This window comes from Anolis sagrei, chromosome 1 (assembly GCF_037176765.1).
Source record: "Anolis sagrei isolate rAnoSag1 chromosome 1, rAnoSag1.mat, whole genome shotgun sequence".
In the NCBI taxonomy this organism is placed as follows: Eukaryota; Metazoa; Chordata; class Lepidosauria; order Squamata; family Dactyloidae; genus Anolis; species Anolis sagrei.
The window spans coordinates 120,126,398-120,153,573 of NC_090021.1; the positions used below are offsets into that span (position 1 = coordinate 120,126,398).

The 27,176-nt window shown below is 41.1% G+C and overlaps 1 protein-coding gene across 2 annotated transcripts in view; it reads left to right on the forward strand.

The window, feature by feature from the left end:
- The window catches only part of PXDN (peroxidasin), a 103,244-nt gene that overhangs the window by 38,924 nt on the left and 37,144 nt on the right, over positions 1 to 27,176 (forward strand). Inside the window, exons 4-11 of one of the 2 annotated variants that reach the window (XM_060752735.2) lie at positions 2,272 to 2,343; positions 11,149 to 11,220; positions 12,152 to 12,223; positions 20,619 to 20,788; positions 22,055 to 22,172; positions 22,345 to 22,514; positions 22,926 to 23,198; positions 25,709 to 25,825. In XM_060752735.2, coding sequence (XP_060608718.2) covers positions 2,272 to 2,343; positions 11,149 to 11,220; positions 12,152 to 12,223; positions 20,619 to 20,788; positions 22,055 to 22,172; positions 22,345 to 22,514; positions 22,926 to 23,198; positions 25,709 to 25,825 — 1,064 coding nt within the window. The remainder of the gene's footprint in view (positions 1 to 2,271; positions 2,344 to 11,148; positions 11,221 to 12,151; positions 12,224 to 20,618; positions 20,789 to 22,054; positions 22,173 to 22,344; positions 22,515 to 22,925; positions 23,199 to 25,708; positions 25,826 to 27,176) is intronic. The other variant, XM_060752736.2, reaches the window with a different exon arrangement.

Genomic DNA, 27,176 nt, shown 5'->3' on the forward strand with positions numbered 1-27,176 from the left:
AGAAAAAATGAATAAAACAATGGATTTAGAAGTTGGAAGCAAAGGGAAACAATAACAGAAACTGATACTTCATTCCTAAACACCCAGTGTTATTTGATCGTGATCCACTTTAGTTCAAACATACCACATTTGCCACTTCTTTGCACATGCTGCTCAACTGGTTCCATTTTCTTTGAGCCAGTGGATATGGTTTGTATAACCTATTTGTAAAGCTGAATAGATATTGAGTGCTTTTGTATGTTAAGATTATAATTAAGCTTAAATATATAGTTGTTTCAGAGTGTTATGTAAATGCTAAAGTGGAAATGAAGTATCTATTCTTACACTAGGAAATAATTCTAAAAGTTTATTATTATGATTTTATCCAGTATTTGTAAATACATATATAGAAGTGAGACATTATTTACAAAATTTTAACTTCATCTGGCCTTTCGGAAAAACCTTTGTCTCATCCTTTCCTTCTTCATTCCATTTGACATGCACTTTGTATTTGAGCAAGTCACTGATAGGACAGACAGAAGATTAATATATTTTGTGGACCTTTTTTCAGAAGGTGAACCCCACCCGCACTCAAAATAGTTATATCTACCCAGCCACTGTAAGTGTCAGTCTTGTTCTCCCCCATAAACATGGGATTAAGATATTAGGAACTATGACAGGTCTTTTCATTTAATTGAGTGTTTTAAATATGAGATAATTAATTTGAGTAAGTAGAGTTCTGCAATCCCTACATTTTAAAATGAAAGTTAGTTAGTTAGGTGATCCCTCGTAGCCTGAGGATGATGGCCCTCCAAGTGTAGTGTCCTAGCGGTATAGGTGGAGACCTATTCTTGACCCTCATGTTCTTCCGCAGTGAGGAGATTGGTTTCCAGCTTGAAGGCAGTCCCAGTCAGGGTTGGCTTTCATTTTAAAATGAAAAGAGGTTGACATTGGTAACCGAAGATAAAATATTTGCAGATTTATGTGCAAAATAAACAAACAAAACAAAAAAGAATGTTCCTCCTTTTTTACAAATAGATTATAAAGCAAGACACAGAACCCCTGATGGCGCAGCGGTTTAAGCCACTGAGCTGCTGAAATTGTTGACCAAAAGGTTGGCAGTTTGAATCCGGGGAACGGGATGAGCTCTTGTTGTTAGCCCCAGCTTCTGCCAGTCTAGCAGTTTGAAAACATGCAAATCTGAGTAGATCAATAGGTACCGTTTCTGTGGGAAGGTAATGGTGCTCCATGCAATCATGCTGCCCACATGACCTAAGAGGTGTCTACGGACAGCACTGGCTCTTCAGCTTAGCAATGGAGATGAGCACCATCCCCCAGAGTCAGACACAACTAGACTTAATGTCAAGGGAAACCTTTACATTTTCTATAAAACAAGACAAGAGAAACAAAAAAAAAAAAACCCTTGTATTTCAGGAAACCACATTTTAATGTACTCATATCCCTGTTTTGTTCAATCCTTGTTTAGCAATACCACCAACTGAGATCTCCCTTGTTTACCTTTGTGTGTTCTTTCTTGTTATTTAAAACAAAAATAAATTTAATTAATAAATCCTTTTTCCTTGCTTTTGTCATATGTTTGCTTTAGAGTTTTGAGTCTTTCCATTGCTAATGTTTGTTGTCATGTACTTATTTACAAAGATGTTTAGCAAGATCTTTGTGCACAATCTAATGATGGATCCCACATCAGATCTGTGTACCATTCATTTCATTAACAAATGGTCAAACACTCCCCCAATAACACCTTGTTGCATAACATCTTTAGCTTTTCAAAGCTACATTGTCTCAATCTTGGGGCTTATATTTAGGTTATGCATTTATTTGTATATCATTTTATCTGGTAAGGTTTTACGAACAGAAGAGCAACATCGTTTCAGCCAAAATACATTCTTCACATTGAGTAGCAGTTTTAATGTCGTTGCAATGGATTGCCATAATGAATAAGTTCAATCTTATGAGTAGTTATCTCCACCATAGTCCTCTAATTCTTTCTATGCCTGTGGTCTGTAAGGACAGATAAACCAACACTGTAAACAAAACAAGCCATTTTGATATATCATTTTAAATCTTTCACAGTTTATGTTTGGATTCTAGAGGCTGTGGCACAAAATCTCAAGTCACAAATGCTTTTTTGGGTTGTGTATACACGTCTTGTTTTGTTGCATTGTAATGTGTATTTTGGAACACTGTCCTCATGTGTCACCTTCATTCTTTCCCACATTAATGTAGCTCTTGTTTGTGTATACTAATATTACTGATTGTTTCTTGTTTCAGCTATTTGTACAAGAATGAAATCCAGTCAATTGACAGGCAAGCATTTAAAGGACTTGCCTCTCTAGAACAACTGTAAGTGCCTTTTCTCTTCTGTGCTGTCATCTGCTTGGTTGCCTCAGAGGAAAAGTGCACGTTTTGTTCAATATTTCTTGCTTGCATGCCTTGCATGTCCGCACAGAATGAGTATTCTGTTCAATGTGGTTGCAGTCACTGGCACCCAGGAAACGTGTTTGTCAAAGTTTTTCCCTCCATGTACCTTCTCTTCCATACATGTTTGTGGTTTATAGCCCAAGACTATCAATCCACTATCAATCGACTTACAGTGACTTTCAAGAGAATGCACAATTTTGAGTGACCAACATTAAATATCTGTCTTATTTATTTATTATATCAGCAGCGAACCAAGAGTACAGTTCTAATTTATTTTAAAAAAACACACACACACACAAAGTTTAAAAACTTAGCATTATATTATATGTCCTTTGACCAGAACCTGGTCCGACGGCATATAATATATGTATCCAAGACTGGATATTTGCTAATGAAGTTGCAGTATTCAGTGTGGGTGTATCTCCTGTTTCCAGTCATAAACCATCCTAGAACTGATTTTGAGGAGAAGAGGAAGGGAAAAAGTTCCAAAAATTTGCCAACACCATGTAGGAGCAATTCTGTAGTTTCTTATATATGATTTTGCTTAGTTGTTTGATCTTCATGCACTTTAATCTCTGCAAAGTAACCAAGAAAAATAAATGCTCTGATGTTGATTCCTGTATTTTTAGAAGTAAAATACTGAAATAATTGTAATTGATTTTGCTTTGTTCTATGGAGAGAAATGGTTTGTAATATTCAGATGGTTGAACTCTTTCTAGAATTCATGTATGTAAAGATTGCCATTTAGTTCTGTGAAAGTCAAGCCCAAAGAAGTAGTCCCCACTAGAGCAGACCCATTAAATCACTTGCATTTACACAAGTGTTGCTTCACCATAAAGTAGTTAATTTTATGGGACTATTCTGTGTTCAACAGCCAGTTGGATTTATATGACTGTGCACAGTTTGGTAAAGAAAAGAAGCAATTCATCTGGTCTATAAAATCACTTCCCAAGACAGACACAGGAAGTATGAACAATGAGCAAATAATGCAAACCAGGTTTTGGAGTGCAAGACAAGGGTATATGGGTTTTAGAAAATTAATATACTGCTTAATAACCAGATGTTGTATTTATTGAAGTAAGCTGTGGCTTTTGACTCAAAATGTCCAGCACAGCTGAAATTTGATTGTGGCAATGTTTGGCAACTGGTTTATAGCTGCAAACAAAACCTCACATTCAGGGGGAGGTGGGAGCTAGCCTGTTGAAACCTATAGGAGTTTACCATCTCTTGTGCTATCCTAAAGCCTGAGGAGCAGCAGAAATGGCTTCTGAAAGTCCAAAAGATGTGCACAGACTTCCAAACCACAGTGCAAGGTAAACTAGGTTGAACCAGTTTAGCCCCACACTAAGCAACGTTGAGCAAAGTGGCCAATACTCTGCAGCAGCCCTGCACTTTGTACAGAGTGTGAACAGCAAAACTAGCTCCAAAGCGACACAGGCAAACACTGTTATCCCCCTTTCCCTTCACTTGGCAATGCAGGGGAAGGGGAAACAGATTATATTACATTTAGTCAGTAATTCAAAGTCTGTGCTATGCTATATCTGAAGGCTTTGGTTAGCAATTGTAATCAGTCACCCTCACAGATGTATCCATTTAAATTTTCTCTTAAAGCTGTTTTGATATGGACCATTATGTGCGGTATGGTTGTGCCAAATTATTTACTTCTTAAAACAAATCTTAAAACTGCTTTTGCACAACACTGGTGACTCTTGACTACGCAATGTTTTATTTGGCATTTTTGTTTATACCTTGGCTATTAATCATTAGAAATCTCACTTTAGAACCAGTCCTAGAATCTAGTGGGGCATAGCTTTTAGTTGTAATTTTTTTCATGTTTCTGTATGGAGACCACCAATAAGTTCATATTATAAGGGAGACATTCAATACTTGCAACTCCTTCCATTCACAGGCTACTGGCTGGGCAAAGCTTTCCCTCTGATGCAAAACCTTCACAGATTGGCTCATAATCAGGAAGTTTCCAACCCGGATGCTGGAATTGCTGCATCCTGTCCCCTTTTAATACTTTTCAAGCCTACGCTAACTACACTGATGGATCTTTTGACCCTGCTAGCATTAAATAGCCTAGAGTGATTTTTGGATTATAGATACATGGCTTGAAAACAAGAAGGCAAGAATTTGCAGAACATACTAAACGAACTGTTTTAGTTTCTATGCAAGCAGGAAGAATTGAGAGTGAACAGATGGACTGCATGTACCAGTCTCTATTTTGTTCGTATTATGCTAAGATTTCCCAGTATCTTTTCTTAGAGCGATTCTGCACAAATACACAATATAGGTTGGAATTGGCATTGAAAATACTGGTTCAGGCCTGCATTGTGTCTGACGGGCACACCAAATGGGAGAATATCCTCAGTGCCGAGCCACACCAAAGTGGGTTTGATACTGCTGGAAAGCGTCTGATTTCTCCTAGCCCATGGGTTAAATCAGATCAGCCTGAATGCCTTTTGTAGCCGCCCAAAGGCTGATCTGCACTCACAGTGACCTAAATGGTCAGTGTAGATGGGGCCTTAGTCATCTTCTTGCAGTGCTGGAATAGATTTTTTTTTTCAAAGCTATATAGGAGAAAGCTATGTTGTAATTTGAAGATGAGGTTCTATATAATGCTGAATCAACACATTCTCCATATATATAATTGCCAACATCAATAATGTGTCAAATGATGTGAACTTAAGGAGGGAGTAGCTTAGATCATCAGCCTCATTTTTTATGTATTGTTGATCACACTTGAATCCCAGATAACGGAGTACCTTACTGATAGTTTAATCCTTCGATGTAAAGCTATAAAGGCTTGAATATTTTTGCAGGTCCAATCACAGCAACTACTTTTTTCCTCAACTTATTCTGGTTATTGTACTCTTTAAATGTGCATGATTATGCTTTTAAAAATTGCATGTGAAAGCTTAAAATAAACATCAGTGGAGCATTTGATCATATATTTCAGGTGATGGCATATTTTAGTTGATGGTGGCAGTTTTAAAATATTTTCAGTAGACACAAAGGGAATGCTTTATGAATGTATCTAATTATTGATACAAATAGCTTCTATGTATTCAATCATCTCTTCTACCAAGTACTAACAATTTGATATAAGCCTTTGACATTATTTTGCAGAATATTATTTCATTGCACAAAGAATGATCTAATTTTAATTTTTCCCCTTGTTATTAAGAAAAAAATTGCTGAGTTTATTCGCTATTGCATATTAATCATGGAATAACTCCACTTAAACTAGAACAGCTGTGTCTGAGGGATTTGTTTGTTGAATCTAGGTTTAGCATAGAGTGACTTTCAAGTGATGCTGGGTCCTCCTTTCTTCTGAATGTTGGGAAGGAAGCAGACGGATTCTATACTGAAGTTAACACAATCTGCCATATATGTTCTCATATGCCACAACATCCTCTTAAACTGTTATATGGATTTAATAATACCATTTCCTACTATTATTTTGATAAAGACAGTGCAGGACATCACAATTTCAGCAAGATATGTACATTTGATTATTCCACAAGTTATAGTTCTGGATCTTTAATTTAATATTTGCTGTGAAACCTCAATTTTCAATTAGGTTTTCCATTGGATGTGGTTGAATTAGGACTTTCCTGTAGTAAGAAACTAGTTTCAAACTAAGGCCAAAACAAGAGGTGCTTCTGGATTGATTAGTTCCAGACTACAAATGACAGTTAAATGTGAGGTTACCTCTCTCACACACCCTTATTACTACACATTGAATCTAGGTTATCCTGTAGAAAGCAAGGCTTGAATCTTCCTCCATCACCATCTAATTTTCATTGTAATGAATATTGGCTTTAATAGAGGAGGTTTCTCTCATGTGAGCTTTTGTCTGCAAGCTGAAATTGTGCTATTTTAGCTGTTAATCAGAATTAAGCCAGCAGGAGAATAGTGCATTCTCAACTCTCTGAATACCTTGTAATGTTGAAAGAGAGAAGAAGTATACTTGCAGGAGAAAACTTAATCTACTCCCAGACTTGCAGGCCAGACTTAAGTCTACTCCCACCTAAAGATTCAGGAATGATTAAGCAACATTCCTCCCTAGCTGTTAGTAATTCCTGCATTCTTGTTGTCTTTTTGAACACCCCTGCATTTCTTTTGTCTCATCATATACAAATCTGGAAATACCTTTAGTTTTTTCTTATCTTTATCAAATCAATTTCAAGTAACTATTTGGCAGTTAGTGTGTGTGTTTCAAATTAGCATGTGGCTATGTGTTGTTGAAGGCTTTCATGACTGGAATCACTGGAGTGTTGTGTGGTTTCCGAACTGTATGGCCATGTTCTAGCAGCATTTTCAGCTGACATTTTGCCTGCATCTCTAGCTGGCATTTTCAGAGGATCCTCTGAAGATGCCAGCCACAGATGTAGATGGAACATCAAGAGAAAATACTGCTAGAACATGGCCATTCATCCTGGAAACCACTCAACACTCCAGTATGTGGTTAGTCTTGTCTGTTGTCATTTTGGGAAATATTAGGGACATTCTCTCCTTTTCATGCTTGCTATCCACGGCCATTAAAATGAAACGACTGTGAATTGAAACCTAAGGGTTGTCGACACCAGACCTTTCCCTGACATGGACCAGAAGATGAACCTGGGAAGTTTGACCCTTAGAGTAGATAGAGCCAGTTGAGCCTCACATTAAGTAAAGTCAGGGACTGCTTTTGTGTGTGGACAGCAAATTCGTCTGTGGTCCTTGTGCACAGGAATCAGGTGATGGCCAGGAGGCCTCCAGATCGCTATGTCTGATTTGGGCCAGGGACAGAGTGTCTGGACAGCACTGTGTCATTTCAGACTAGCCCAGAGTACTTGTGCTACAGACTGGCGTCAAAATTTTGGAGTATAAAATAGTGTTCCTCATTTTCCTCTAATATATACTGCAATAGGAATGCAGTATATGTTATGTAATTGTAGATTATTGCATAGTTTATTATGAACACATTTTACTGAAGTTTTTCTAGTGTTTTCCAGAAGATTATAATGGTCTTATTTAACATTTCATGGAGACAGAAATATACTACATGGTAATGATGTGATGTAGTACTTGTGTGCGGGAGTTAGATGTTGTCTGGTTATTCATTTGGGGTGGCAATTTCTGATCATAGAACAAATGTAGCATTGTATGATTTTTTCTGTTCTCAAGTTAGTGAAAGATAGGGTGGATGCAGAAGAAAAATGCCTGCAGTAGATACGTTATATTTATGGAATAAATACATTAATCACAAAGTAAGCATATTTTTTGTTTTTGTCTCATTCTGACTTTACGCCTATACAGTTCTTCAGTATTTAATATGGAAAAGACTTTTATGTCCCATGTTTGATAACTAAAATGATTATGGAGGAAACGGTACCAAAAAATAAGAAAGCTTCAAGGGATCAAATATGGCATGAAATATATAATGATGGGACTTATGATTTGTCTATTTTAATTTCGAGAGTTGAAATTAGAGTTCAGGCAAAAAAAAAAAAGCAAATTGCATAGCTACCAGAAAGAGATTAAATCCACTTAGTCCCAGCTACAGAAGACCCATTGAGTCAGTGGGAAATTATATAATTATTGATTTACTAAATTTCCATTGGTTTGATGGGTCTACATCAGCTTGGGCTAGGAATTGGGTGCAAATGTATGAGTTTTACCCACATGAAATGCTATGTTTTGGGGCCCTGGTTGCGCAGCAGGTTAAACCGATGAGCTGCTGAACTTGCTGACCGAAAGGTTGGTGGTTTGAATCAGGGGAGTGGAGTGAGCTCCTGCTGTTAGGCCCAGCTTCTGCCAACTTAGCAGTCCGAAAACATGCAAATGTGAGTAAATCAATAGGTACCGTCTTGGTGGGAAGGTAATGGCGCTCCATGAAGTCATGCTGGCCACATGACCTTGGAAGTGTCTATGGACAACACCGGCTCTTCAGAGATGTGCACCATCACCCAGAGTCGGACACAACTGGACTTAATGTCAGGGGAAACCTTTACCTTTACCTAATGCTATGTTTTAAGTCAACAGTTATATAAGTTCAATTGAGCCAATGGGTCTACCCGATAGGAATAGTTCATTTTAATATCAGGGCGGGGACTTTGCAGCCCTACAGATGTGGTTGGATGACATTTGCCACACTCCTATCCAGCAAGACTAGCAACCTGAAGTTATATTTCATTGATGTTTGCATGACAATATGATTCCTATTCCTGATTAAGGCCATGGTACTTATGGAGATAGGTTTCACCTTATTTCTTTTTTCTTGCTGTTGTCCCAAATGATCTAGAGAAAATAAGAATTGAGTATCTATCTCAATAGGTTGTTAGATATAGTAAGTCCCACTGAAGACACTAGGATTGGACTCTAAGAAACTTATAGGATTGGTTTGGGAGACCACTTTCCTAAGCATATACTTGCAGTTTCTAAGTTTCGAACAAGATAGCTTCTCTAGAGTTGTTCTTAAGTTGAATGTATATGTAAGTCGGAACAGGTACTTTTTAAAGTATGTGTGTGAGAGTGTGTATACACACACACACACACACTTTGAATAGTATAGGGAAGGGTTAACACCCCTGTGGTGTTTTGCTGTCTGTGCCCCGATTCACCTCTCTTTCCATCCCTGTAATCACTGGGCTTCCGAAAAAAGTTGGCTTGTTGTAGAAAACAAGGATTAGAGAAAGTTTCAGTTGAGAGACCTTTTGCCTAAGAGTGGATTTCTTTCACTTCCTGTTGTCTCATCCCAGTTCTTAATTATAAGTTGTTTCTAAGTTGGATGGTTGTAACTTGGGGACTGCCTGTTTCTGGGAACCCACTTCCTTGACAATTAGCATATAACTTTTGATTAACATATATATAGTTTATTAGTTATGCAAGACAAACACATCTGGTTTATATGATTTTTTTTAAAAAAAATAACTTACAGTCTTATGTATTGGAAATGAGGCATATTAGACTATTAGACTTGAGTTATTCTAATTCTTCTTTCTAAAAATATTATGTGTAATAAATGAAAAATTGATGTAATATATGCACAGTTTATTTTACTATAACTCTTTGACCCTTATGCTTGTTCTGAAACTATTGGTGCTTTTTGTACCTGACAAAACAGGTACTGAAATTGATATTAGAGAATCATCAGTTCAATCTAACATGGTAATCTGTTTTTACTGTATATCATAGTTGCTGCTGCGCATATCAAAACAAGGCCCTTGAGCAAGGAGTTTTTCCAGAGGATTTAAAAGAGGCGGTGGTCTCTCCCCTGCTGAAGAAACCAGATTTAGATCCTTTGGTTCCCTCGAGTTACCGCCCAATTTCAAATCTCTCGTTCCTGGGCAAGGTGATTGAGAGGGCAGCAGCGGAGCAGTTACAGCAATTCCTAGATGACACAGCCAGACTAGATCCCTTCCAGTCCGGCTTCCGTGCGGGGCATGGGACAGAGACTGTGCTGGTCTCCATCACAGATCACCTTCGATGTCAGCTTGACCAGGGCGGGTCAGCGCTGCTTGTGTTATTGGATCTCACAGCAGCATTTGACACAGTCGACCACAATCTTTTGACCCACCACCTTGCTGTTGCTGGAGTCAGGGGGACAGCTTTAAACTGACTGTCCTCCTTTCTTCACAACCGTGGACAGCAAGTGGAGAGGGGAGGCCTGGTCTCTGAGAGGTCCCCTCTATCTTGTGGGGTTCCTCAGGGGACCATTCTCTCCCCTTTGTTATTTAACATCTATATACGACCTCTTGCTCAGCTGGTTCGAGGTTTTGGGCTTGAGTGTTATCAGTATGCCGATGACACTCAGCTGGGGCTGAAGATGGAAGGCCGACCAGACTCTACCCGATTGTTTCCATCAGTGCCTCGAGGCCGTTACTTGATGCTTGCGTGCCAGCAGGTTGAGGGTGAATCCAGCAAAGACGGAGATCCTATGGCTGGGTCAACCGGGCAGTGGGGACATCCAGCTGCCTACCCTGGATGGCGAGGCACTACGCCCGTCATCATTGGTAAAGAGTCTGGGAGTCCTTTTGGACCCTCTGCTGACGATGGAGGCCCAGGTCTCTGCTGTTAGCAGAACCGCCTTCTTTCATCTGCGGCAGGCTAGACGGCTGGCCCCCTACCTGTCCAGGGACGACCTAGCTATGGTGATCCAGGCCACGGTCATCTCAAGACTGGACTATTGTAACGCCCTCTACATTGACCTTCCTCTGTCGGTGATCCGGAAGCTCAAGTTGGTACAAAATGCAGCTGCGCGGCTTCTTGCAGGAATTCCGATGAGATGCCACATAACCCCAATCTTACTACAGCTACATTGGTTACCAATTGAGCACCGGATCACTTTCAAAGTGATGGTACTCACCTTTAAGGCCTTGCATGGTCTGGGGCCGATGTATCTGAGGGACCGCCTCACCCCCTACCAACCCCAGAGATCCTTCCATTCTGAGGACCAAGATCTATTGGAAGCCCCCAGTGTCAAGACCTTGCGTCTAACGGCAACCAGACGCAGAGCCTTCACAGCAGTGGCACCATCACTCTGGAATACTCTGCCACCTGAAGTCCGTGCCTTGCGGGACTTACCAGCTTTCCGCAGGGCATGTAAGACATACCTGTTTCAACAGGCTTTTAATGTTTGATAGTGTTGTTTTTAAATTGTTTTAAATTGTTTTTAAATTTTGTTAGATTTTATTAAACACTTTTTATGTTCTTTTCTCTCTCCTAACATTTTAACAGGTATCTGCACTTTAACCAGATTGAAACATTGGAACCAGAATCATTTACCCATCTTCCCAAACTTGAAAGATTGTAAGTTAGTTTTTCCTCCCTTTTTTCCATTTCTTAATTCCATATGGCAGTGCTTTTTGCTTATCAGGTTTGGAGCATTTGATTACATGGAAGCTGGCATTCCTCCTGGGGATTCCTTCTGGCTGTAGTTCCAGCTGAGAAGAACAAAGGCGGCCGTGGAAGCAACAGAGTTCAAAGCAACAACTCTGGGCACAGTGCCACCATGCTGCTTAGTACGTCTTCTCATGGAACTACTTCTTTCAGTGCAAGACGTTGCCATCTGGATAAGCAGTTAATACTGTCATTCACACGTAATGATAAGTCAGAGTTTTAAAGTAGTTTGGCTTATTCCAGTGTTACATTTGTGAAAACAGCCCAGGTAGTATCCAGGAACAAAACGCTGCCTCTTGCAAGGCACTGTGGCTTATTCCCTTGACAAACCTGAATCTTCATTCTTGGTTTGCACATCTCAGCTTGTTTGGATATAGCACTAAGTTTTACTTCTTGGTTAGTTTCACCACTATCATTCATTGGAAGAGCCCAGCAGTCATGCATGGTCTATGCCAAGTAGTATGCATCTCGCTCATAATAAGACATAACATCCCACAGCTATCAATAGCTTTGGCATGATGTAGAAACCGAAGTCCTTTGCATACTTGCACCACTATCATTCACTGGAAGAGCCCAGCAGTCATGCATTGTCTATGCGAAGTAGTATGCATCTCGTTCATAATAAGACACAACATCCCACAGTTATCAATAGCTTTGGCATTATGTAGAAACCAAAGTCCTTTGCATACTTGCCTGGGGATAGACCTCACTGAATTTGCTGAGGCTTAATGTCCATAGTAGTGGAAACGTAAGCCTTGATTTATGAAAATATGTTTAAAAGGAAAACATATCACATATGGGGGAGGAATTCAGACTCCTAATAATAAATATGTTTCAACAGGTTTTTGCACAACAACAGAATCTCTCACCTAACTCTTGGGACGTTTAGTCATTTGGAATCTATGAAGCGACTGTAAGTAAAATTATTTCCCCCTTCAAACATTTGGCAGCTTGTTTTATTATCTACATTGTTCATTGTATTGATCAGAGTTATACAGGTCACATCTTAACTAAACGTGAGATGGAATTTTCTTTTCATCTCATATTTCTTCATTTGTGGAGGTGGAAAATAAACTTTAGTTTTGTATTCTGGCTTGAGGACTAAAACATTCTAGTTTGCAGACAAAATAATCATAGCTCTTAAGAATCTTATGTCGTACTGGATGCCTCATGTACAGGTTTTATCAATTTTATCATTATGCAGGGAGAGTTTATAAAGATCTAAATGGACTATGACTGCTATCATTATCTTCAGCTGGCTTGTAAGAAAGTAGTAATAACATTCAGTTTGAACTTAATTAATTAGTTATTTTGGAGCTAATTAAAGGTTATTTAGTCATTGATTAAACTGGAGTGAAAATGCCATAGATTTGCACTACTTACTTTCTTAGTCATTTGTATTTGAAAAGACAAATAACAATCTCTCAAGACTAATTAGATAAGAAAACTCAAGTGAGGTTTAGAGTTGATGGTAGAATTTTGATTTGTTTCTTGATGAGATAGTCTGCCTTATTCCACTTTTGTGGTATGATTTTTGATTGTACGCATTCATCAAAATCACCAGTACTTTCAATATAATTTAACTTGGGCTGGTAAACACATTTTCATAGACTAATACACTTGGAAGAGACCACATGGGCCATCTAGTCCAACCCCCTGTCATGCAGGAAAAACACAATCAAAGTATCCCAGACAGATGGCCATCCAGCTTCTGTTTAAAAGTTTCCAAGGAAGGAGCTTCCATTACACAGGGAGTTCCACTGTTAAACAGCTTGTACGGTCAGAAAGTTTTTCCTAATACTCAGGTGGAATCTCATTTTATGCAATTTAAACCCATTTCTCTGAGTCTTGGTTTCCAAGACTCCCTCTTCCTTATGACACCCTTTCACATATTTATCCATGACCATCATGTCTCCCCTCTACCTTCTCTTCTGCAGACTAAACATGCTCAGTTCACTAAGACGCTTCTCATAGGATGTGGTGTCCATACCTTTGATCATTTTAGTTTTCCTCCTCTGGACACCTTCCAGCTTGTCAATATCTCTTTTGAATTGTGGTGCCCAGAATTGGACACAGTATTCCTGGTGAAGTCTATTCAAAGCAGAATAGAGAAGTACCATGACTTCCATCAATCTATCTATCTTTTTGATGCAGCCCAAAATCCCATTGACTTTTTAAGCTGCTCTATCACACTGTTGGCTCATGTTTAACTTGTTGCCCATGAAGACTCTAAGAACTTTCTCACATGGACTGTTGTCAAGCCAGGCATCACCCATCCTGTATCTTTGCATTTCATTTTTTTCTTCCTAAGTGTAGTGTCTTACATTTGTCCTTGTTGAAATTCATTTTGTTATATTTGACCCAGTTCTCTAATCCGTTAAGGTCATTTTGAATTCTGATTCTGTCCTCTGGAACTCCAGGAGCACATGGTCACTCCCACCACTTCCTCTCCATTGACCAGATCTTCAGTGTTAGGTTCAGATCCAGAATAGCAGATCCCCTTGTTGTCCATTCTACCTTCTGGACAATAAAATTGTCAGAAAGGCAAGTGAGGAATTTGTTGAAATTTGTACTCTTGGCAAAGTTTGTTTTCCAACAAATATCAGGGTAGTTGAAATCTCCCGTTACTACTATATCTCTTCTTTCTGCATGTTTGGCCATCTGGTCAAGGAAGACTTCATCCAGTTCTTCCATCTGGCTTGGAGGTCTGTAGTAGACCCCCACAACTACATCTTTTTCAGTCCTTGTTCCCTTAATTCTTATCTAGGTGCTCTCAACCTGGTTTTCAGGACTGAAGTCTTGCATCTCTTCACATTTGTCAATATTTTTGACATATTTCCACCTCCTGTCCTTTTTGGTCTATTTCTCTGAAATAGGCTACATTCCAATTTTATACTATAGCACTCTCCTTATTTCTTAAATGCTTTTTCATACAGAGTATAAAGCAAGGGTCCTCAAACTAAGGCCCGGGGGGCGGATACGGCCCTCCAAGGCCATTTACCCGGCCCTCACTCAGGGTCAACCTCAGTCTGAAATAACTTGAAAGCACAGAACAACAACAACAATCCTATCTCATCAGCCAAAAGCAGGCCCACACTTCCCATTGAAATGCTAATAAGTTTATATTTGTTTACATTGTTCTTAATTTTAATTATTGTATTGCTTTAAAATGTTTTTGCACTTCAAATAAGATATGTGCAGTGTGCATAGGAATTTATTCATGTTTTTTCTCAGATTATAATCCGGCCCTCCAACTGTTTGAGGGACTGTGACATTGCCCTTTGTTTAAAAAAAATGAGGACCCCTGGTATAAAGCCTCCTCTCCCTCCCCCTGAAGACCATATACCTACCCCAAAACAATTAAACAGTGCTTCCCAAATCTACATAATGAGCTTTTGGGGTGTATGGTGAGTTGAGATTTATTTATTTATTTATTTGGGGTTCTTGTACCCCGCCCTTCTCACCCCGAAGGGGACCCAGGGCGGCTTACAGCTGCAAGGCGCACTTAGACGCCTGCTACACAAACAATCATCACAAAAAATATAACAGTACAAATTCCCACACTTCAACATTATCCAATAAAATCAGTAAAATGATAAAATCAGTAAAAACAATACAAACCTGGAACTTCCTCCTACCCATCAGTGTACAATTAACTCAAAGATCTGTTTTGGTTCCATTTCGACAATCCTGCCGATCTCACACATCTGATTGTCTTATTTGGTTGTCATTGTCTAATTGCCTGGTTGCCCAAAGGCCTGGTTCCACAGCCATGTCTTCACCCTCCTCCTGAAGGAGAGGAGGGTTGGTGCTGTTCTGATTTCCCCCGGGAGTGAATTCCACAGGTGGGGGGCCACCACTGAGAAGGCTCTGCTTCTCGTCCCCACCAGCCTCACTTGTGAGAGTGGTGGGGTCGAGAGCAGGGCCTCCCCAGATGATCTCAAACTCCGAGGTGGGACGTAGAGGGAGATACGTTCGGACAGATACACTGGACCAGAACCGTATAGGGTTTTGTAGGTTAAGACCAGCACCTTGAATTGTGCTCGGAATTGAACCGGCAGCCAGTGGAGCTGGCACAACAGGGGGGTGGTATGCTCCCTGTATGTCGCTCCGGTGAGCAATCTGGCTGCCGCACGCTGGACTAGTTGGAGTTTCCGAACAGTCTTCAAGGGCAACCCCACGTAGAGCGCGTTGCAGTAGTCTATCCGGGATGTAACAAGAGCGTGGACCACCGTGGCCAGATCAGACTTCCCAAGGTACGGGCGCAACTGGTGCACAAGTTTTAATTGCGCAAAAGCTCTCCCGGCCACCGCCGAGACCTGGGGTTCCAGGCTCAGCGGCGAGTCCAGGATCACTCCCAAGCTGCGAACCTGCGTCTTCAGGGGGAGTGTAACCCCATCCAGCACAGGCTGTAACCCTATACCCTGTTCGGCCTTCCGACTGACCAGTAGGACCTCTGTCTTGTCTGGATTCAATTTCAATTTGTTAGCTCTCATCCAGTCCGACACAGCAGCCAGACACCGATTCAAGGTCTGGACAGCCTCCTTGGTGACAGGCGGAAAGGAGTGACAGATCTGGACATCATCTGCATAGAGATAACACCGCAGTCTGAAACTCCGAATGATCTCCCCCAGCGGCTTCATGTAGATGTTAAACAACATTGGGGACAGAATAGATCCCTGAGGGACTCCACACGACAATGGTTGTGGAGCCGAACAGGTGTCACCCAGTAACACCTTCTGGGACCGTCCCTCAAGAAATGACCGGAGCCACTGCAAAGCAGTACCCCCAAGTCCCATTTCTGTGAGTCGTCCCAGAAGGATACCGTGATCGACGGTATCGAAGCCGCTGAGAGGTCCAGGAGAACTAACAGGGACACACTCCCCCTGTCCAGTTCCCTGCGCAGATCATCTACCAAGGCAACCAAGGCTGTTTCCGTTCCATGTCCCGGTCTAAAGCCAGACTGTGCCGGATCAAGATAATCAGTGTCTACCAGAAATCCCTGGAGTTGAGCTGCCACCACACGTTCCAGGACTTTGCCCAAATAGGGGAGATTGGAAACTGGCCGATAGTTGTCTAATTGAGTGGGGTCCAGTGATGGTTTTTTCAACAGCGGTTTGATAATAGCCTGTTTTAGACTCGCTGGAATCTTGCCCTCCTGTAAGGAGGCATTAACCACCACCTTCACCCACTCCGCCAAACCCCCTCTGGCTTCTTTTATAAGCCAGGATGGACAGGGGTCTAGGATGCATGTGGTAGGCCGCACCTCTCCAAGGATCCTGTCCACATCCTCAAGCTGAACTAATTGAAAAGAATCCAACAAAACTTGACAAGCAGATGCTCTCGTTACATTCTCAGAGACTGCAGGTAAAGTGGTGTCAAAACCCGACCGAATCCGCCCAATTTTATCTACGAAAAATCGAGCAAACGCTTCACAGCGAACTCCAGAGCTGTCAGGGATCTCGCTTTTCGGCGGATTTAACAGACCCCTGACAACTCGAAAGAGCTCAGCTGGACGATTCTTCGCAGATGCAATATTAGCAGCGAAAGATGTTTTTTGTGCTGCCTCTATTGCCACACCGTAGGACCTTAAGAAGGTATTCAGATGTGTTTGGGTTGATTTAGTCGGGTTACTGCGCCACACGCGCTCTAGCCACCTCTTCTTTCGCTTCATTGCTGCCAGCTCCTCAGTAAACCAAGAAGCCGGGTTAGCTCGGTTACTCGAGAGGGGGCGTTCTGGAGCGATTGTGTCGATTGCCCTAGTCATCTCGGTGTTCCAGTGAGAGACCAAGGCATCGACAGGGTCGCCAGCCAGGGAGGTGGGAAATTCCCCAAGAGCCGTCAGGAAACCACTAGGATCCATAAGTCTCCTGGGGCGGACCATTCTAATGGGTCCACCACCCCTGCGGAGGTTGGGAGGAGCAGTCAGTCTAAACCTAATCAGGTGGTGATCGGTCCATGACAAAGGAGCGATGGTTAGCTCCTCCACCCCGATACTATCACCCCATCCCTGCGAAAAGACCAAATCCAGTGTGTGCCCAGCGATATGGGTGGGACCAGATACTAGTTGGGACAGGCCCATGGTTGTCATGGTGGCCATAAAGTCCTGAGCTGCACCTGACAGAGCAGTCTCGGCATGAACATTGAAATCCCCCAGGACTATAAGCCGCTGGGAGCTCAACGCCATGTCCGAGACCACTCCTGCTAGCTCAGGAAGGGAGACTGTCGTGCAGCGGGGTGGTCGGTACACTAACAGAATCCCTATCCTGTCCCGGTCACCTAACCTGAAGCCGGCACACTCAAATGTAGATGATTGTGGGATGGGGCACCTGATTAGGGGAATACAAACCTTATAGACCACTGCCACTCCTCCTCCCCGCCCTCCGGGCCTTGGCTGGTGCTGGACAGAGTAACCTGGCGGGCAAAGCTGGGAGAGGTTCACACCTCCCCCCTCATCCAGCCAGGTCTCCGTTATACATGCCAGGTCGGCCTGTTCCTCCTGAATTAGATCTCGAATAATGGAGGACTTCCCATTTACCGACCTGGCATTGAACAGCACCACCCTTAGCCCAGAAGGACCACCATCCTGACATCTCAGTTGTATCTTGTCGGGAGGATTTTTTTTTGGAATCGCCAATATATTCCTATTATTTTCAGGCCGAATTGATTGTGAAGTTGTAATATGGGTAATCTTTGGGATTGCCAATGTTCTATTGTAAATTTTGGGCCGGATTTGTTTTTGTCTTACATTCTTAGAGCATTTTAGGTTTGCCAAATTATTGCTGAAAATTTTGGATCGGATTGAGTAGTTTGTTCTCCCTTTCCCGTATCTTCCTCTACCTGTCACCACCTCTATAGCAGCCCCCACACCCATAGAACCATCCGTCCCAGGGGAGTTCCCTCTCACTTCCTCACTTGCGGTATCAGATGTTAATGCATAATAATCATAACAGACATTGTTGTGGTTATAAAACTCTAAACCCCTAGGGTCCGCCCCATCCTTGCTTCCAGTAAAGTGCATTTGAGTAGTATTAACAGAGAGGACTATCAGCGTTACCAAAAATGACAACTGCGATGACATCAGGCGATTTTGAAATTCACAGTGCTGTAGTAAAGCGCTACAGTGCTATAATACCACACCTCACAGCAGCTTGTTGGCTCTGAACCAGTTAATAGCTTATGGCAACCCAGGCAGACTAAAGTGCAAGATTAAAGTGCTAGATTACAGAACTGAATGACTTTCTATGGCTCAGATTCTAGTGACCCATTTGGTCTCAGTGCTGGACTAAAGTGCTTAATAATTCAGTAGCTCAAGGTCTGTGCCCACATAGATGTCCCAATGTCATTCAACTAGAGTGGGCCAATCAAAACAAGGACCCCACTTCTAGGGCCCGTGGACAGCAAGCCGGCACCCCTTGGCCAGGTCCCTAGTTCTTCTTGGCCGTCCAGAGAATCTGATGGAAGTCAGAGGGAGTTGGTCTTATATATTGTGGGCAGTGACTCCAAAAGGTAGGTGTTATTGCACTTCCAGCCAGAGAGGGCGCTGTCGCGAAACAGATGGTAAATCACAGCAAGGACTTAAGGCCAGGTAAATCACAACGTTTGTCTAGAGTGCTGTAGTGCAATCAGTCTAGCAGCAGTAATGATGGTTTGGGACCAGGCAAAACCAGACGGATTAAAGTGCAGGCTAGCAGTGCAATGTTTGATATTATCTAAGACACAGTACTGATAGGGCCAACAAAATTAAAGTGCTGGGTTAAAGTGCTTAACAGTAATACTTGATATTATCTAAGACACAGTACTAATAGGGCCAACAGACTTAAAGTGCTGGGTTAAAGTGCTTTAACAGAGCAGTGCCCTCGTCGATTCCTAAAGTCACTCAACTAGGGCAGTCGATTCAAAACAAAGGACCCAGCTGCAGAGCCCGTGAACGAGCAAACCGGCACCCTCAGCCCGGACCCCGTATCTTCTCGACTGTCCAAGGAGAAGAGATGGTGCAGTTAGTGGGAGATGGTCTTTATAACGTGGGCAATGGCTGAAAAGCGTAGCACCATTTCCTGCAGCAGAATGGATAAATTGCTGTTCTTTACACCTCCCACCAGAGATGGCAGTGTTGGCAGATGTCGAATGTTCCTATGAATTCGATGGCAATGAATAGTATTGCTGTTATTTACACCTCCAGCCAGAGATGGCAGTGTTGGCAGATGTCGAATGTTCCTATGAGTTCGATGGCAGTGGATAGTATTGCTGTTATTTACACCTCCAGCCAGAGATGGCAGTGTTGGCAGATGTCGAATGTTCCTATGAGTTCGATGGCAGCAATAACAGACGCTGACCAAAACGCTGGATCCAGAGAGGCGGGTGGGCAGCCTCGTGGTGATGTAATGGAGACTCCTCTTCTGTAGGCCAAGCCAAGCCTCTTTTTGGTGGGCCCGCGGAGTGCTTCAAGCTTCGGCTGCCTCTGATGGTATGGGCCCGACAGGAAGGAGGGCCAAATGGAGGAGCATCACCTCGGCAGGCCTGCGGTGTGTCTCAACTCCCCTGATGGCGGATGAAAGCTATTCGCAGGGGCTAGCGGGCATTTCTCCCCCTCCCTGCGATGTCAAAGGAGAAGCTGCCAGCCGGAGTACTGGCGCAGGAGTTTCCCTTGGCTCAGCAGAGGCAGCAGTCGACCTGAGCTCCCCCCGCCTCCTCCCTGATTAAATGAGGCAGATAGGCAGGGAGAGCTTCAATCTCTGCCAGGGAAGGAAGCTAGGACCCTGCAGAGGCAATACCAGGGTCCTAGTTATCAGGTAGGATATTATTTCTGAGGGAGCTTGCCGAGATGTAATGGCGGCGCTCTACCTCGTTGCCCCGCAGCCTCTTTCTCTTCCCTCAGGCCGATTTGGACCATTAAGGTCTCATTCAAGACCCCTAGTTGTTCCAGATCCAAATCTCCTTACACTGGGAGGGTTGGGGAATTGATCACCTTAGATTTCGCTCGATTAACTCCTCAGCTGGCACAGCTTGAGATCTTACAGCTGTTTGCCCACCGGAACCGGAAATAAGAGATTGTCACCTCCCAATCCCACTGATGGAAACAGTTCATTCAGGAGAGGTACCCAAATGGATTTAGACAAAATCCTACTTCATTAAATGCTGTATTCATGAATTCTTACATTTAGCATTTCTTACTTTTCAGGTTTCTGCCCTTGTGTTCTGGATAGGGTTATAGCCTCACAGATTACATGTGTCATGGAAACCTGAAATACTGTTTATGTTTCATAATCTAATGAATTGTTTGGTTAACGAAATCTTATTTCCTCCAGGCGTCTGGATTCAAATGCACTTCACTGTGACTGTGAAATACTGTGGCTGGCAGATCTGTTGAAAACATATGCAGAATCTGGTAATGCACAAGCTGCAGCAACTTGCGAATATCCAAGAAGGATCCAAGGAAGATCAGTAGCTACAATAACACCTGAAGAACTTAACTGTGGTGAGATCTCTTTAAAGATATAAATGTGCCTCCTGCCATCTTGACATTAGAAAGTTTATTTATAGTGTGTTATAGAACTTTTCATCTCTTTTTGACAACATATTGGAATTGACATTGATATTGTTAACACTTGTTCCACACAAGATATTCAGTATTGTAAAGATGCAAAATATTTTCATGTTTTATATAGTATTATAGTATAATAAATATAATATTTTGATGAGAGGCCATGAACCATTAATTGTTTTCTTTTCCGTTTTCTATTGACCTCTGCAATTGTATCTTTCCATTATGAAAGCATTGCAGTTTATCGTGTTCAGAACAGGAACTTATTTCTATTTGTAGCAACAGAAATAAAATCAAACAAAAGCCAAGAAAAATCTCCTTTGAAGTCCACGAAATAGTTGATGATTTTATGTATTTTAGAATTCCCTTTAATTTTCCTATAATAGTGAACATATTGTCTGAAGTTTGCATTTATTATGGGAAAGCCAATGAAAAAGATGAAAGATTCTTTAAGCTGAACTTGCTCAATTTGTGCTCTGTCAAGCTAAACCAAAAGCATATGGAGGTCCTCCAGTGTCTCAATTTTCTCCTGTTTTCCCTGCCTTCTCAGGATCACAAAAACATAGGGTCTGACATGCTTCTGGTAGGGCATTAGACATGGTTGATGGACTATTTCAACTTGATCGCAAAAAAACCTGAATGTTTGCTTTAAGGATTTTGAGTAAAATTCATTATTTCATTATTCTCTCTTTAGAGTTGTCATGGTTTTGAACAGAAATCTGAATAGATTCTTTGGAGGAGGGTAGAAAGTTTATGGTACTTCTGATCTTCTTGACCACACTGAACTGCATTGAACTGGATTATATGGCAGTGCAAATTTATACAATTCAGTTCAATTCCATTAAACTGCATTATGAAACTGCATTATATGGCAGTGTAGATGGGACTAATATCTAGGGCTAATGAAAATTGGGTTCATAGCTTTTTTGGAGGACCGCAGGTTTCCCATCCTTGCTTTGCAGTTTTTGATGGAGATAATTTGCAAATTGTTATGTATTCTTGGTACAATTGTTTTATAGTAGCTCCACATTTGAAATGATCCTGGTAAGGTGTTCATAAATTAATATTGTCATTTTTGATTACAACATCTGTATGCAATTTTATCTTACAGTGCATGCTAATTGGATGATGTACATTGTTATTTTCAAATAACAATTTTGTTAGGAGTTTTCTTAAAAATACACTTTATTGATGATACAGAGAGGCCAAGAATTACGTCAGAGCCTCAAGATGTAGATGTTACCTCAGGGAATACCGTTTACTTCACTTGCAGAGCTGAAGGCAATCCCAAACCTGAAATTATTTGGCTTCGAAACAAGTAAGATTTTTTTTTTACAATGAAACAATTACTTTGTATAGACTTGTAAAAAGAAAATTGATTTGAAGAAACGTGTTAGGATAAATGTCAGATTGTTTGTAGACTTTTAGTAATTAGTGTGGATGTACACATATGCTTCAAAGCTTTTCTGTTACAAATTGTTTGTCCACAGTAATGAACTGAGCATGAAAGCAGATTCTCGTTTAAACTTACTCGATGATGGCACTCTCATGATTCAGAATACTCAAGAGACCGACCAAGGCATTTACCAATGCATGGCCAAAAATGTGGCAGGAGAAGTGAAAACCCAAGAAGTTACCCTGCGCTACTTTGGTTCACCAGGTGTGTGAATTGATTTCAGTCTCAAGTGTTTTGGACAATGTTTCCAGACCTCTTACCTAAAAGATAAGATCAATATTGTGGACTTTATCTCTCAAATCTGTTATTCCACCATTGTCATGTTATTTCTGATAGTGGCTTGTGCAATTTGACTGTAGGGTGATCCGTTTTTGGTATCCGTATGTCATTGGATACCCAAATCCATCTTTAGGAGCCTCCCGAAAATTGGCTAATGGAAAAATCTGTTTTCGGCTAGGTAGCCAAAAGATCTGGGAAGTGTGTGCTAGGACTAGTTTTCTTTCTTATGTTTGGACCTAGAACACTGTAACATGGCATAAAAACTTTAACCTTATAAACCTTATATCAAATAGTAAAACAAGAGTAGCTATTTTAAACACATTTCTTCTTTAACAGCTAGGCCAAGTTTTGTGATTCATCCACAAAATACTGAAGTCCTCGTTGGGGAAAGTGTGACCCTGGAGTGTAGTGCAACTGGCCATCCCCAGCCACGCATCACATGGACAAAAGGTGACAGGACACCATTGCCAAGTGACCCCCGCATCACAATAACTCCATCAGGAGGGCTTTACATCCAAAATGTGGCCCAGGAAGACGGTGGCGAGTATACCTGTTTTGCAACCAACAGCATAGACAGTATCCATGCAACTGCATTCATCATAGTGCAAGGTATGGTTCATTTAATTGTAAGATCATTGTTCTAAAGGAGCCTAAAAAGGTGTAAACCATGTAAAAGGTGGGTCCAGAACATGCCTACAGTAGATGGAATGGCTTTCCGGGCTACAGAAGGCTTCACTCCCCAAAGGTGCCATCAGCAAATTTTCTGGGATTTCACCAGTTCCCCTGATTCTCCAGGGCTAACTCTATTTTAAATATATTTTAAACTGTTTTAATTAGAATCATAGAATCAAAGAGTTGGAAGAGACCTCATGGGCCATCCAGTCCAACCCCCTGCCAAGAAGCAGGAATATTGCATTCAAATCACCCCTGACAGATGGCCATCCAGCCTCTGTTTAAAAGCTTCCAAAGAATGTATTGTTTCTTAACAGAATGTATTCTTAACAGAATGTATTGTTTCTCTTTTAACCTTTGTACAGTACAACATACTGGCTCTGCTATAAATCACATATTCCCATAAAATACATGAAGAGAAGACAACAAGACCAGAAATTATAGTAATTTGGGAAACATAACCTTACAGACATGTTGGCCTGTTATTTATTTTCTAAAATTAATTTGGAGAAATTAAATTTTTCCAGGTGTTACCAAACTGTCATATCTTTCAGGCTGCCTTAGCAAAAATAAAAGTAAGAACACATCTGGTATCTGTTGATAGAACACAGTTGAAATGAAATGAAAACTTACTTTTGAAGGGCAACTTTTCTTAAAGTTACTAAATTATTAATATCAATTCAGCATCTTTGATTTAAAAATATTTGGGAAATGGTTGGAAAATGTGTTCCCTAAGTGCAAGGAAACCCTGATAAGGAGAATCCTGGACTGATGAGAATCTTTGCAGTTTTAGACTTATTCTGTACACAAAATTTACATATTTCTTCTGTGCAGTATTATTTCTATACAAACAAATGCTGTTTCCTGTGAACAAAATTCTGTTTTCAGTTTTTCAGTGTAAATGTACTATGTATAAATTTTGTTCAGAACAAGTCTTGAACTGAGAATAGTTGCTAAAAAACCTCTGCAGTTTTCAGTCTTTCTCATAGTGGAAATAAATTCTTGAAGGCGCAGGTTCGCAGCTTGGGTGTGACCCTGGACTCATCGTTGAGCCTGGACCCCCAGGTTTCAGCGGTGACCAGGGGAGCATTTGCACAGCTCAGGCTCGTGCGCCAGCTGCGCCCGTATCTCGGGAAGTCTGACTTGGCCACGGTGGTACACGCTCTTGTCACATCCCGCCTGGACTACTACAACGCTCTCTACGTGGGGCTGCCCTTGAAGACGACCCGGAAGCTTCAGCTGGTTCAGCGCGCGGCAGCCATGTTACTAACTGGAGCGGGTGGCAGGGAGCACACAACGCCCTTGTTGTCCCAGCTCCACTGGCTGCCGATTTGCTACCGGACCCAATTCAAGGTGCTGGTTTTGGCCTACAAAGCCCTAAACGGTTCCGGCCCAAAATACCTTTCCGACCGCATCTTGGCCTACGAGCCCACGAGGACCTTGAGATCGTCTGGGGAGGCCCTTCTCTCGATCCCGCCTGCCTCACAGGCACGGCTGGCGGGGACGAGGGAGAGGGCCTTCTCGGTGGTGGCCCCCCGGCTGTGGAACACTCTCCCTGCACACATCAGACAGGCGCCCTCCCTCTTGTCCTTTCGAAAAAGCCTTAAGACATGGCTTTTCGAGAGGGCATTTAATTAAGTGCTAAACAATACGGTTATGAGAACTGGAATGGAACAAGGAATATGAGATTGGCTATGATTCCACTAAGAGACGAAGCGGATTTTTAGTGTAGTCTGTAGTTGTTGTATAGTCTATATGTTGTTGAAACTGGCTTTTTGTAATTGTCTTTTATGTGTACTGTACACCGCCATGAGTCGCCCTTATGGGCTGAGAAGGGCGGTTAATAAGTGCATCAAATAAATAAAATAAATAAATTTCTTGTACCTTCCCTTTGGAGTGAAATTAGCCACATGACCTTGGAGGTATCTATGGACAACACTGGCTCTTTGCCATAGAAATGGAGATGAGCACCACCCCCAGAGTTGGATTCAATTAGACTTAATGTCAAGGGGAAATCTTTACCTAAGATACACCCTACTTTGCATCTTGCTTTTATTTGTTTGAAGATCCATAGTAGCTGAAACATCATTGTACTATGCAGTGTGTGTAGAATAATGAGTATCCATAATCTGGTGCAGTAGTATTTTATAGTTCACTGAGTAATAAAAATAAATATTGTTCTGCTGAAGTATAATAATAATAGTAATAGTAATGGTAATAATTTTATTTCTTATTCGCCTCTCCTTGTTGCTCGAGGCAGGTTATAACGTGGCTAAAAACATACAATCATCTAAAAACATTCTACAAAAATACATATATTAAAAACATATTTCTACAAAATAATATTAAAATACACAGAAGAAAGATTAAACATAAGACTCAAGTTTGAAATGTGTGTTTATAACTGGCCATAATTGCTTTATTGTTTTTATTGTCTTTTCACCTAGCTGTACCTCAATTTACTGTGACCCCTCAAGACAGAATAGTAATTGAAGGACAAACTGTCGACTTCCCTTGTGAGGCACAAGGATACCCACAGCCTGTTATCGCCTGGACTAAAGGAGGTAAGATTTTAGATTTTTTAAATTTTAGATTATTTTTAAAACATTAAAATATCTTATATACTTTTGAAACAATTTATCTAAAGTAGAAATTTTGGAGTGATTTCAGAGTATAGTTTCCGGACAGTTTTATTAATGCTTTTTATGTGTGTGAGTTGAAGGAAGAGTTTGAATTGGGCATAGAGGTACTCTTGTAGTTCATTCATGATTCTGGTTTTACAGCCTACAGCTGATGACTGTAATGACGGTTAAGTCAGGCCAAATTTTCCTCATTACATCTGGCCACATTTTACTTTTGTCTTTAGCTTGATTTAGAGAATGTCTAAAATTTGAGTATAAGTAATTTGCAGTTTGTTTCTTTCTTTTCTAATAGTTTGTCACCACTTTCCAGAGGTGGAGAAGGTTTGTGCTGTGTGTTAGCAAAGCCTACAATGTTATTTTGTGCCCCTGTCCCCCTCTATAAACCAGACGAGAGTAATTTTACCTGCTTTTGGCTCTCTTTGAGTTGCCCATTTTTCCAAATCTGCGAGTGCCTATAATATGATTCCTCATGCTTGCTAGAAAACATTTAAGTAAACCAATTTCTAAATTTTCAACTTTGGGGATTGGGGTTGTAGACAATCAATTTCCTGAAAGGGATATGTGCCAACTCCAGGCCTATGGTAGATTCCTACCTTAGGATTAGTACGATACACATTTGTTAGCCTTTAGATATACTGTACTTTGAGTTATACTTTAAATTCTGTGATTAATGGGACACAATTTATACAAGAAAGATAAGAAAAACATTACAACTTTAAGTATATAATGTAATGTCTTTATAGCATAATGGTCCATGTGCAAACCTTTTTTGCAAGTCTGTTCTTTAGTTATTCTGACCCTCAAACCACTTGTGGTTTTACATCATCATAATGTTGTTACACTACTAAATATAGAATCCATTACACATATTTGCAGATGCCCCCTTCCTCTCATTCATTGATTTCTTTCCCTTTTTTGTCTGCAGCAGCTGCAGAGGAAACAGGTGGAAGTACTTAGATACACACATGCAACTGTATGCATTTGTATTAAAAATCTTGCTGGATTACACTGATTAGTTTGAACCATATATTGTTGATTCCATTGGAATATATGTCTGAATAATATGTTCATGTTCACAGTGGCAGAGCTACAATTCAGTCTGTTTCATCAATGCTTATGTTGTTTCCTTATGTAACATGCACACATTAGCAAAATTAAAGCGCATACTGGAAAGCTAACATCTACGTAGCACTTGGTACTCAAGAGAAGTTTGTTATTTTTCATATGGAGCAATCTGAGATTTATAGCATCTCATGCCTCTCAGTTTGACTCA